Source organism: Empidonax traillii, unplaced genomic scaffold, assembly GCF_003031625.1.
Source record: "Empidonax traillii isolate 1590-97213 ecotype Southwest subspecies unplaced genomic scaffold, ASM303162v1 scaffold3671:size36572, whole genome shotgun sequence".
NCBI classification, from domain to species: domain Eukaryota; kingdom Metazoa; phylum Chordata; class Aves; order Passeriformes; family Tyrannidae; genus Empidonax; species Empidonax traillii.
In genome coordinates this window covers 8,300-19,894 of record NW_020958864.1, presented here as the reverse complement: position 1 = coordinate 19,894, position 11,595 = coordinate 8,300, and the positions used below count along the sequence as shown (strand labels likewise).

The 11,595-nt window shown below is 62.7% G+C and overlaps 2 protein-coding genes across 2 annotated transcripts; both read right to left on the bottom strand.

The window, feature by feature from the left end:
• Positions 1-321: 321 nt before the first annotated feature.
• UBE2M (ubiquitin conjugating enzyme E2 M) lies at positions 322-2,940 on the bottom strand. Its single transcript, XM_027910530.1, has 6 exons — positions 2,640-2,940; positions 1,982-2,076; positions 1,648-1,686; positions 1,322-1,425; positions 960-1,023; positions 322-510 (listed from the first exon to the last, which is right to left on the bottom strand). The coding sequence occupies exons 1-6, from the start codon at positions 2,746-2,748 to the stop codon at positions 370-372; spliced, it is 552 nt and encodes a 183-aa protein (XP_027766331.1). The 5' UTR covers positions 2,749-2,940; the 3' UTR covers positions 322-369.
• Positions 2,941-4,018: 1,078 nt separating this feature from the next.
• On the bottom strand, positions 4,019-10,315 carry TRIM28 (tripartite motif containing 28). The gene is made up of 18 exons (XM_027910525.1): positions 10,096-10,315; positions 9,831-9,940; positions 9,616-9,748; positions 9,240-9,375; positions 8,642-8,758; positions 8,387-8,501; positions 8,147-8,293; positions 7,810-7,924; positions 7,586-7,671; positions 7,290-7,509; positions 6,999-7,041; positions 6,696-6,752; positions 6,105-6,339; positions 5,518-5,747; positions 5,109-5,208; positions 4,943-5,017; positions 4,655-4,789; positions 4,019-4,255 (listed from the first exon to the last, which is right to left on the bottom strand). Exons 1-18 carry the CDS (start codon positions 10,313-10,315, stop codon positions 4,058-4,060), a joined length of 2,472 nt encoding a protein of 823 aa, XP_027766326.1. The 3' UTR covers positions 4,019-4,057.
• Positions 10,316-11,595: the final 1,280 nt, after the last annotated feature.

Sequence of the window (11,595 nt, the reverse complement as noted above, 5' to 3'; positions counted from 1 at the left end):
TTTTGGGATGGGGGGGGGGTTGGGGTTTTTTTTGGAGGGTCCCGGGGGTGTTTTTGGGAGGAATTTTTTTGGGAGGCAGGGTCACTTGATGTCTGTGGCCTCCACAGAGCCCCCATGAAGGGGGTTTTGGGGGGCTCTGTGGGGTCCAGGGGAGTCAGGGAATTTGGGGTTTTTTTGGGGGGATCCCGGGGGTGTTTCTGGGGGGGATTTCATGGGGGGGTTCACTTGAGGCAGCGCTCGAAGTCCATGGCCCCCACGTAGCCCTCCCTGAGTGGGGTTTTGGGGGGCTCCGTGGGGTCCAGGGAGGTCAGGTATTTTGGGGGGGGGGTCCCGGGGGTGTTTCGGGGGGGGATTTTCGGGGAGGGGGGGTCATTTGAGGCAGCGCTCGAAGTACGTGGCCCCTACGTAGCCCCCCCGCAGCGAGCGCTGCACGTTCTGCTCGAAGAGGCGCCGGTTGCTCTGCAGGACCTCGGCCGCCTCCTTGTTCAGGGGGTCCTCGGGGTTTGGCTCCTGGAGGGGGGGACACAGAGCCCATGAGCAGCCCCCCCCAGATCCAAAAACGCTTGAACAGACCCCAAAACCCCATTAACAGCTCCCCCACCAAACCCAAAACATTCCCCCCAGACCCCAAAACCCCATTAATACCCCCCAGACCCCAAAACCATTTAACAACCCCCCCAGAACCCATTAACACCCCTCGGACCCCAAAACACCGCCCCAGCCCAAAACCCCATTAACATCCCCCAGGGACCCCAAAACACTTCCCCGACACCCCAAACCCCACAAACGCCCCCTGGGACCTCCCCCAGTGTCTCCTTTCAGACCCCAAAACCTGCCTGCCCTTGCCCCCACCAGCCCCCCAGCCCTCCTTGCCACCCCCCACCATGTCCCCAGGTGTGTCCCCATGTCCTGCACCCCCACCACGTGTGTCCCCAGGTGTGTCCCCCCATGTTCCTCACCAGGAACAGGTACTGGAGGCCGTAGATGATGGAGTTGATGGTCAGGACAGGCTTCCAGTCCTCCCTGTGGACATATGGACACGTCATGGACACGAAACGGACACGTCACGGACACACGGACACGACACTGGCACATGGACACAGGGACAGACAGACATGGGGACACACAGACACAGCCAGACACACGGGGCAGCGCCGCCACCACGGACACCAACAGGTGGCCACGGCCACGGGAGGTGGTTGACAGCCCCCCGTGGGTTCGTAGCCCCCAGGAGCTGTTCAGTAGCCCACCTGAGGATGTTGAGGCACGTGTTGCCCCTCAGGGATGTCAGTAGCCCCCTATGGGGTGTTTGGTAGCCCACCTGAGGATGTTGAGGCACACATTGCCCTCCAGGTCGATGTTGGGGTGATAAACCATCGTCTCGCACTTCACCTTGGGGGGGTCGTGGGGGTACCCCTGGCCCACCTGGGTGGGAGGATGCAGCCACCAGTCACGGGTGGTGGCCACCGGTCCCACCTTGGTGGCCACCAGCCCCCAGGGTCCCCGTTGGACCCACGGCAGCCCCAGCAGGGCTTGGTGGCCACTGCTCAGGGAGGGGTGGCCACCAGGTGTTCCCCCTCCAACGCCACTGGTGGCCAAAGGAGGAGTTTGGTGGCCCAGGGACAGGTTTGGTGGCCCAGGACTCACCTTAAAGCTGAAGACAAATTTGCCGCCTTTGTAGAAACCCTGAGGGACAGAGAAGTGTCATGGGGGGGACATCTGGGGACACTGGGGGACATCTGGGGGGGTTGGGGACACTGGGGGAACCCCAGGGATGGGAGGGGACAATTGGAGGGGTCAGAGGGGAACAGGGCGGGGGAACACAAGGACAGTGGGGATCCCAAAGTGACCCGAGGGGAAGGGGGGACAATCAGGGAGGGACGTGGGGGGAACAGGAGATGACACATGGGACACAGGGGGTGACACAGCTGACAGGAAGGTGACCCAGGTGACAGAGAGGTGACACAGGTGACAGTCTCACCTCGTCAGGGCAGATGAGCAGCCGGAAGTGCAGCAGGTCGTCCTGGTCGGAGAAGTCGATCTCGCACGTCTTGGGCAGGTTCAGCTCGTTGATGTCTGGGGACAAACGGGGACATTTGGGGACATTGGGGGGACACTGGGGGGGTTGGGGCAATTAGGGACATTGGGGGGGATTGGGGACACCAAGGGACACTGGGGGGACATTGGGGACACAACACAGGTGACACACAGGGGACAGAGACAAAGGGTACACAGACACGTCCCCATTGGGACCAGTGTGTGACCCCAACTGGGACCAGTGTGTGACCCTTCCTGGGACCAGTCCCTGATCCCAACTGGGACCAGTATCTGGCCCCCAGCAGAATTGTACTGGGACCAATACGTGACTCATACTGGGAGCAGTATGTGACCCCAACTGGAGCCCCAACCTGATCTCTACTGGGACCAGTCCCTGACCCTTAATGGAACCTGTATCTGACCCTTACTGGGATCAGTCCCTGACCTATACTGGGACTACCCCCATCCCCCCACCGGGGCCTATCTGGGCCCAGTCCCTGATCCCCGCTGGGCCCAGTCGCTGAACCCCCCTCGGGATCGTTACCGGTTCCAGTCCGTGCCCCTCACTGGTCCCAGTCCGTCCCAGCCCGCCCCAGTCGAACCTTTCTGGATCCGCAACTGCGCCGCCGAGGCCTTTTTGCTGGAGCTCTTAGTGCCTCCGGCCGATTCCTCCTCCTTCTTCTGCTGCTTCAGAGAGAACAGCTTGATCATCCTGCCGGCCCGGGCCGGGGCGGCGCCGGCCCCCCCGGGGGGCGCGGAGGGAGCGACGGCTTGGGGCTTTCTGGGGGGGCTTGGGGGGTTTTTGGGGGGGTTTCGGGGGGTCCGGGACCGACGGGGCCGGGGGCGAGCGCTGAGGGCCGGCCCGCTCGGCAACTTCCGGAGCCGCTCGTCAACTTCCGGAACCGCTCGGCAACTTCCGGAACCGCTCGGCAACTACTCCGGGAAGGGTTCGGTAGAGTCCGGGAAGGGTTCAGGAAATTCCGGGAAGGGTTCGGGGATCTCCAGAAGGAGTTCGGGAAAACTTCGCCTATTTCCGGCCACACCGACCAATCCCCGCGCAGGGGGGGGCAGGGCTTGAGGCACTTTCTCCCACCGGGCGCCGCCATCTTGGCCATGGGCGCCGCCATCTTGGCCATGGGCGCCGCCATCTTTACCGGGGGGGCGCTGTGCTGGGACCAGTTTGCCCTCTGTAGTGGGTTACCCCTGGCTGGATACCAGATAGCCACTAAAGCCGCTCTCTCACTCTCCCTCTGCAACTAGACAGAGGAGAGAGAAAAAAAAAAAACAGCCAAGGGCTCAGGAGTCAAGATAAGAGCTGGGAGAGGTCAGTGACTGATCACCTTCATGGGCAAAACAGACTCAAAGTGGGGATAGTACTTTAATTTATTACTAACAGGATAAAGCCAAAGAATGAGAAATGAAACAGTCTTAAAAAACGCCTTCCCCCCACCCCTCCTTCCTTCCATGTTCTCTCTCCCTCCCCCAGCAGTGCAGGGGGACAGGAATGCCACGGTCAGTTGTTGTTTCTGCCGCTGCTCAGGGAGAGGAGTTGGAGTCCTTGCCCTGCTCCCATGGGGTCCTTCCCATGGGAAACAGTCCTGGATGGACCTCTCTGGCATGAGTCCATCCCTCGGGCAGCAGCTCTTCCCAAACTGCTGTCCCGTGGGTCACTCCTCCGTGGGGTCAGTCCTTCACAGATGAGCTGTGCCGACGTGGGTCCCCTACGAATCCTACCCAGGGAAAACCCACTCCAGCCTGGGCTTCCCTCTTCATGGGCTGAAGGTCCCTGCCAGGACCCCATTCCATCCTGGGCCTCCCCTGGGGTCACAGCCGAGCAAACCCTGACCCGCATCGAGGAAGGGCCAGGAGCAGTTTTATCACTCCAAGGAGCAGAACTGGGGTCCCAGAGGGAGGATCACGACCCCAGGGAGAGGGACTGGGGTCCTGGGAGGGTGGACTGTGGTCCCAGGGAGAAGGAATTGGGGTCCCTGGGCGTGTTTCAGAACCCCAGGGAGGGGGATCAGGACCCTGGAGAAGGAGAACTGGGGTCCCAGGATGCCGGGGGTGACCCCGGGTGGTCCCAGCACCCCCGGGGAGGGGGCTCAGGCAGTGGGGGGGTCCCTGGGTGGTCCCAGAATTTCCTGTCCCCGAAGACGCGGCTCAGGTGGCTCTCGAGGAACCTCTGGACACTTAGCAGGGACTGCAGCCCAGCCTTGTCCTGGGGGGACACAGGGGGGTCAGGGGGGCTGGACACCCCCCCGAGACCCCCCCAGATCCCCAGGGACCCCTCCAGAGAACCCCAGACCCCCCTCAGGGACTCCCACCTTGTCCTGGGGGGACACAAGGGTGAGACCCCTAGAGATACCCCCTGATCCCCACAAGGACCTCCCAGACTCTCTCAGGGATACCTCCAGGCAGCCCCCAGGAACCCCCAAACCCACACAAGGACCGCTAGATGTCCCCAGAAACCCCCAGACCCTTCTAGAGACAACCCCCCCCAGACCTTCTCAGACCCCCGGAGGGACTCCAAAGCACCCCAGACCCCCCCAGGGACACCTAGAGGGACCCCCAGACACTGCCCAGACCCCCCCAGACCCCTCCCAGAACCCCCCCAGACCTCAGTGGTCCCCTGGAGTTGTCCCAGGACCCCCCAGGCGTCCCTTGCGAACTCCTCAGGGGTCCTGTACGGGGGGCTCAGCTTCTCCTGCAGCTTCGCCCTCATCAGGGTCAGGTCCAGGGCAGGACCCCCCTCCTGTGGCCACCAAACAGGGGTCAGGGGCCACCAAACCCCTCCCAAGAGCATCAAACTTCTCAAGGGTCACCAAACCTCAGGAGGCCCTGAGGTGTTTAAGGTGGTCCCCACGGCTTAGTAGCCCCCTGGACCCCCCCAGTAGCCCCCACTCACCGTGGGGCCGCATGGGCGCTGCAGGGCCCTGCAGGGCTCATGGCACAGCAGCTCCAGCAGCACCAGCTCACACCTCTGGGGGGGAACAAAGGAGGCAGCCCTGGATCCCCAGGGATACCCCTGGATCTCTTGGGATCCCCCCAAATCCCCCTTCCCCAGGACTCACCTGCTGGTCCAGGGGGCTCAGATGGGGTGGGGATCCCTGTCCCGGGGGGACCTCGGAGGGTGGGGGGAGCTCCTGGCACAGCAAACACGTCCAGTCGGGGCTGCGGAATGGGGAACCACTGGATCCAGGGGAAGCCACGGGGATCCAGGGGGAATGGGGAAGCCATGGGGATCCAGGGGGAATGGGGAAGCCATGGGGATCCAGGGGGAATGGGGAAGCCATGGGGATCCAGGGGGAATGGGGAAGCCACGGGGATCCAAGGGCAGCCACTAGGAATGGGAGATCCCAGGACATATGGGGCCAGGGACAGGATTCCCACAAGGATCAGGGAAGGAGAAAGGGAGGAGCTGAAGGGCCCCTGATCCTGGCATACCCCAGTGGATCCTGGCAGCTCCCCTGGTCACCGTACCTGGGCACGTCGAGCAGGGCGGGCAGGTGGCAGTGCAGGTGGAAGCAGCGCTGACACCGGTCACACATTACCACGGCCCCCGCGCGGCCACACACCCGGCAGCTCCACGCCCCCCCGGGGACACCCGCCGTGGGGACACCTCCAGGGACACTCCCCACAGGGGGAGGGGGCAGCAGCCCCACGGGTTTGGTGTCCCCGGGGTCGCTGATGGCCAGTTCCTGAGGCTCCTCCTGGAGAGGTAAAAGGAAAAGGTGAGGGGGAACAGGGGGGAACGTGGAAGGGACAGGGGGACGTGGAGGGACGTGGGGAGGACAAGGGGGGGACATGGGGAGGGGACACAGTGAGAAAAAAACACGGGGAGGGAAGGCGGTGAGGGAGGACAAAGGGACATGAGGAGGGGATGGGGGGATATGGAGGGGACACTGGAGAGGGGACATGGGGAAGGGCAGGATACAGGCAAGGGGCAATGGGACACAGGGGGACACTAGAAGGGAACAAGTGACACTGGAAGGGTAGAGGTGACACTGGAGAAACACAGCTTACAGCAGAGGGGCACAGGTGACCCTGGGAGTCCAGGGCCCACTCACCTTGACGGGGATGTTTCCCTGTGGCTGCTCGCCCTGCACTGGCCCCTGGGGTGTCCCCTGGGGCGTGCCACCCTGCTCGATGACGATGACGCTGAACTGCCCGGCTGAGGGTCCCGGCAGGACGCGGAAGGCGGGCGGGGGTAGGGCCGGGTCCAGCGCCAGGCCCAGCTCCAGCCGCTCCAGTGACACCCGTGGCACCTTAGGGGGGAGTGGGGGGGGACCCTGGGGAGCCCTCCTGGGGATAAAGGGGGAGGTCAGCACCAGGGGAACCCCCTCCAGGGGATAAATCCTGGGAGTCGTGGGGGGGGGAGGGGGCTGGAAGCATCTGGGGCTTTTGGGACGGGGGGACAAGAAGTGGGGGGACAAGAGACAGATGGACAAGGTCTGGGAGAGTTAGGGACAGGGGGACCCCAGGGTGGTGTTGGGGACACTATGACAAGGGCCAGGGTGGTCCTGGCCACCCTCTGGCCCAGGGGATGAGACAGGGGGACCCTCAGGACCAAGAGACGGGGACCCTCAAAGGGGGTGACAGGGATGGGACAGGTAGCCCTGGACAGAGGTGACAAGGGGGTCCCCTCCCCCCCCAATTACCGTTTAATGACCAGCTTCTTAAACTTCTCCTCCCGGGGGGAATTCCCAGGTTTCCTCCTGAATAATGGGGGAAGGGTCAGGAGGGTTCCAGGAGCCCCCAAAACTACCAAATGTCACCAGGGATGAGGTGACAAGAGACAAGAGGGACTAGGGAGGTGACAAGAGACAGGAGGGACAGGAGGAGGGGAGCCAAGAGACAGGAGGAACCAGGGGGGTAACAATGGATAGGAGGGACTGGGCAGAGGTGACAAGGGACAGGAGCATCCCAGGGGAGGTGACAAAGGACAGGGTGTCCCCCCTCACCTGTCCCCTCCTGTGATGGTGTTTCCGGGGGGGCCGGTGGCTGCTGGGAAATGCCATATCAGGGAATTCCTGGACTGCTCAGTCTGTGTCCCCATCCCCTGTGATCCCTCCATGTCATCCCGCTTCCCAACCTGCATCCCCCTCCAACCCTCTCCACATCCCCCCCTTTCTCCCCCATGTCCCCCCTCCCCAATTCTCCTGTGTGCCCCCCATCCATGTTCCCCTCTCCCCCTTCCCCTCCCATATCCCCCTGTGTCCCCCCCCACCCCTGTTCCCTCCCCCTGTCCTTACCCAGCTCAGGGGTCTCCGGTGGCGGCTCCAGGTGTGGGGGGGACAACTCAGGACATTCCAACCCCTCGATGCTGGGGGAGAACTGAGGCAGGAGGGGGGGACCCAGAGCCCCCCCCGCAATTGGGGGGGACCCCCAGGGGGCCTCCTGTGCTTCTCCCCCAGCCCCGTTCTGGGGTGGCTGCGGGAGCAGCCTGGGGGTCACCTGCCCATTGCTCACCACCTGGGGGGGCGGAGGGTTATTGCGGGGTAGGGAGAACCAGGGGCCCCCCAAAGCCCCCCTAGACCCCCCTAAGTACCTGTGTGGGTGGGGGGGGGTCTCGGGGCCTCATGGCAGGGGTGGGGCTCCCAGAGCGGGGGAGAGGCCACTCCGAGATGATGGTGCCTGGGGAGGCGAAGGGGAGGCATGTTGCTGGGGGGTGGGAACACCAGAGACCCCCTGACACCCCCCTTGTCCCTTGTCTCCCCCCCCAGTCCCTCCTGTCTCTTGTCACCCCTTGGCGTCCCCCTGGTGTTCCCCTACCAAAGTTCTCGGCGCTCTTGGTCCAGGCGGGAAGATCCCACTGGAATTTCAGCTCCCACAGGTGCTCCTCAGGCTCCACCGGGACACGGAGGCTCCGCTGGATCTGGGAATGGATCTGGAGGGACATGGCAGGGGAACACATACAGGTCACAGGGATGCCGAAGGGACACGGCGCAGCACCACAGGGACATGTGTGACAAGGTAGGGACACCCTCGGGACACAGGGGGAATCTGGAGGTGGATTTGAGGGGGTTCAGGGGGGCCTGGGAGTGGGTTTGAGGCTCTGGGGGGGGGTCTGGATGTGGGTTTGGAGGTCCCAGGGGGATCTCAGCCTCACCAGGTTGTAGGAGAGCAGTAGGGCAGTGCCCCGGGACGTGCTCATGGCCTGGGACACGAAGGCCATGACAAGCTCGTGGTGCTTCTGTAGCTCCGCCAGTGCCTGGAGCCGCCGCTCCAGCTCCTCCTGCCACGCCTCCGTCACCTTCTGAGGGGACAGCAGGGACAGGGAGGGGACATGGAGGGGACAGTCCTGGGCTCGGGAAACAGGAGGGGACAGGAGGGGACAGTGCCACCTCACCTGGGCCTCCCCGAGCAGGACCTTGCCACGCTTGTTGAGCTCCCTCATGACCTGCAGAATGGCCATTTTCACCTCCACCTGCAGCCGCTGCTGCGCCTCCGACCCCCGGCGCTGCCTGGGAACAACGGGAATGCCGGGAAGGGGGAGACAGGGGGGACACCCCCATGCACTGCCTGGGAACAATGGGAATGCCGGGAAGGTGGACACAGGGGAGGTGGGGAAGAAGGGGCACAGGGGACACGGGGTGCCACGCACAGGCCGCGCAGGTGCCGCTGGCAGTGCTGCAACACCGAGAGTTTGGTGCCGAGGCACCGGGACAGATCCAGCAGCAGCGCCTGCTCCGTAGGAACTGCCTCGGGAATGCTCCGGGAACTGGAAACGATCCCAGAACGTGGAGGGACAGCGGAAACCGGGAGGGAAACAGGGGGACAGAACAGGAAAAAGGGAGAGGAAGGGGAAAAAAGGGGATTAATGGAAAAAAAAAATGGGAAAAGGGGGAAAAGAGGAAAAATGAGGGAAAAAAGGGAGAAAACCAAAAAACCTGGTAAGTTTCTCATTAGCTCAACAAGTGTTTGTTACCTGCCCAACTAACGAGCTTTGTTTACTAAACTAAAATGCAATTAATGACAATAATTAACCTGCAAACTTTTTCTAGCTCTTCTTCGCCAACTAATTAACTAATCCCCCTTCCAGGTGCCCTTTCAGTCCATAACTCCCATTTGCATTCCCTCTTTGCCCCAGATCCCTGTTTTTCCTGGGCTAAGGAGCAGGATGATGGGTCCCAATGCTAATTAACACGCTTGATTAATACGCTAACAAATGAGCGCTAACAAATGAGCGCTAACAAACTCACCGGTGGCCCTGGTGGGCGCTGAGCTGGCACAGGCGGCACATGAGGGTGGCACAGGTGGAACAGAAGTGATCCCGGGGCTCCTCCGGGTGCTCTGGGCACGGTCCCAGAGAGGGAACAGAACAGGGCAGGGCGGAGCCTGTGGGAACACTGGGATGGAGCTGAGATAGGACTGAGCCTGTGGGAATGGACTGGGATAGGACTGGGATGGATGGGGATGGACCGGGATGGGACTGTCCTGGACAGCACTTCTGCCTGCATGAATGACACAGGAACGGGACTGGGAATGGCACCAGGATAGCACTGGGAATGGGAGTGGGACCCTGAGATAGGCCTGCCTGCAGGTGTCACACAGAGACAGGGGGTGACAGTGACTCACTGATGTCCCTGACGGAGTGGCCTCGGGTGTACCTGACCCTGAGATGGGCCTGCACACAGGTGTCACACAGGGGCTCGGAGCAGTCGTTGCAGAACCTCGTGGCCGCCGCGTTGTCCTCGCAGCTGGTGCAGCTCTGGGGACAAGGGACAAGCTGGGCCACCGATACCTCCCCCTCCCCCGTTTATTAGCGCTAATTAACGCTAACGAGGCTCTACCTGAAGGGGCTCAGGCCCTGCGGTGGCTCCAGCCCCGCTGTCCTGCAGGAAAAAGTTGTCCAGGATGTCCCCCAGGGGACACTGATGGTGGCACACGGGGCACTCGAACACTGCAGGGACAGCGGGGACACGAGGTCAGGGGGCACAGGGGGTACCAGGGTCACCCCAAAGTGCTCCCTGAGCTCCGAGTGACCCCCACTGATCCTACCGATCCCAGTAGTCCCCGTTATACCCAACAGCCTCATTGCTCCCAGTGCCCCCTCACCCGCTCCATCTCCACCGAGGCAGGTCCCGCACACCGAGTGCAGGCAGGGCAGGAGCCGCGGGTCCCGCTGGGGGCTCAGGCGCTTCCGGCAGCGCCCGCAGTGATCCAGCAGGTCCAGGGGACCCAAGGGCTCCGCTTCCAGGCCCTTCCTGGGTGTTCCCAGGCCCATCCCGGCCGTTCCCGGGCCCGTGCCGGCCGCCGCCGCCTCAGGCTCCGACATAGCAGCCTCCTCACGGCTTCCACTCCCGCCCCCCGCCCCGCCTCAGCCAATCAGCAACCCCCTAGCCTGATGGACAATGCAGGGTCCAATGAGAGAGAGAGGAGGGACGAAGGAAGAGAGATTGACGGGGCGAGAGGCCAATAGAAGAGAAGCAGGCCAGAAAGAGAAAGGGCGGGAAGGGAAGCGGGCCAATCAGCTGCGGAACCGCCGCGGGGAGGGCGGGGATTGTAGAGATGGACGTCGCGCTTGGCCAATCGGCTTCCGGGCTCTGCAGGGAAGCGGCGGGGACTCAGCTCTGCAGGATTGGGGAGGGACTGGGAATACTGGGAGCACTGGGGGTCACTGGACGGTACTGGGAGCACTGGGATTCCTGGGGGCACTGAACCTTACTGAGAATGCCGGGGGTACTGAAGGTGTTACTGGGAGGGCCCCGCGTGACACTGGGACCAGTGGCTGAGGGGCCCTGGGCACTGGTGACCCTGGGACAGTGTCCCCTCTTTGTGTCCCAGTGTCCCCCATTATGTCTCCCCAGTGACTCCAGTGTCCCCTCAAGTGTCCCCAATGTTCCTCCAAGTCCCCTCTGGTGTCCCCTCCATTCTCCCAAGTTCCCTCCCATTTCCCCATGTCCCCCCACTGTGTCCCCAGTGTCCCCCTTATGTCCCCCCCGTCCCCAGTGTCCCCCCATGTTCATTGACACCCTATGAGGCCACCAAGGCCATTTGACCCACTGCCCGCCACCTGGGGGAAGAGGACGGGGAGGGGGGGACCCTGTGTCCAGGCCAGGGTGGGGTCACAGTGACATCACCAGGGAAAGCTTTGGAGGAGGAAAGGACATTGCACAGACACTTGCAGGATGGAGCAACCACAGCTTTTCTGGGAATTCCATGCCACCCCCTCCCTGCCCTCATAGGGAGGGATTTCTCCCCCACATCCCACCCAACTGTTCCCTTTTCCAGCTGGAAGCCATTCCCTGTGTCCTGGCACTTCACACCTTGTCCAAAACTCTTCTTCAGCTCTTGGAGCCTCTTCAGGCCCTGGAAGGGGCTCTGAGGTGTCCCTGGATCCTTTCCTTCTCCAGGTGGGACACCCCAACTCTCTCCAGCCCCTAGAGCATCTCTGTGGCCTCCTCTGGACTCAGGGCGCAGCCCATCCATCCAATCCCTGTCTCTCCAGCTCAGCTCTGGGATTTTCTTGGGATACACCTCAGGTGGACTTTGCACAAGTCCAGGTTGATGACATCATCAGCACCCAAAGAGACCCTGAGCTCCAGCGAGGCTGTC

Bases quoted from the DNA above. Each gene is read 5' to 3' on its own strand.
- UBE2M (XM_027910530.1), bottom strand. From the start codon at position 2,748: ATGATCAAGCTGTTCTCTCTGAAGCAGCAGAAGAAGGAGGAGGAATCG. The intron at 1,024-1,321 runs GTGGGCTACCAA...ATATGTCCACAG, and splicing joins GTGTGCCTCAACATCCTCAG to GGAGGACTGGAAGCCTGTCC. The intron at 511-959 runs GTGAGGAACATG...CCCCCCCTCCAG, and splicing joins GCCTCCAGTACCTGTTCCTG to GAGCCAAACCCCGAGGACCC.
- TRIM28 (XM_027910525.1), bottom strand. From the start codon at position 10,315: ATGTCGGAGCCTGAGGCGGCGGCGGCCGGCACGGGCCCGGGAACGGCC. The intron at 7,925-8,146 runs GTGAGGCTGAGA...ATGTCCCTCCAG, and splicing joins TACTGCTCTCCTACAACCTG to ATCCATTCCCAGATCCAGCG. The intron at 4,790-4,942 runs GTGAGTGGGGGC...TGGTGGCCACAG, and splicing joins AGCGCCCATGCGGCCCCACG to GAGGGGGGTCCTGCCCTGGA.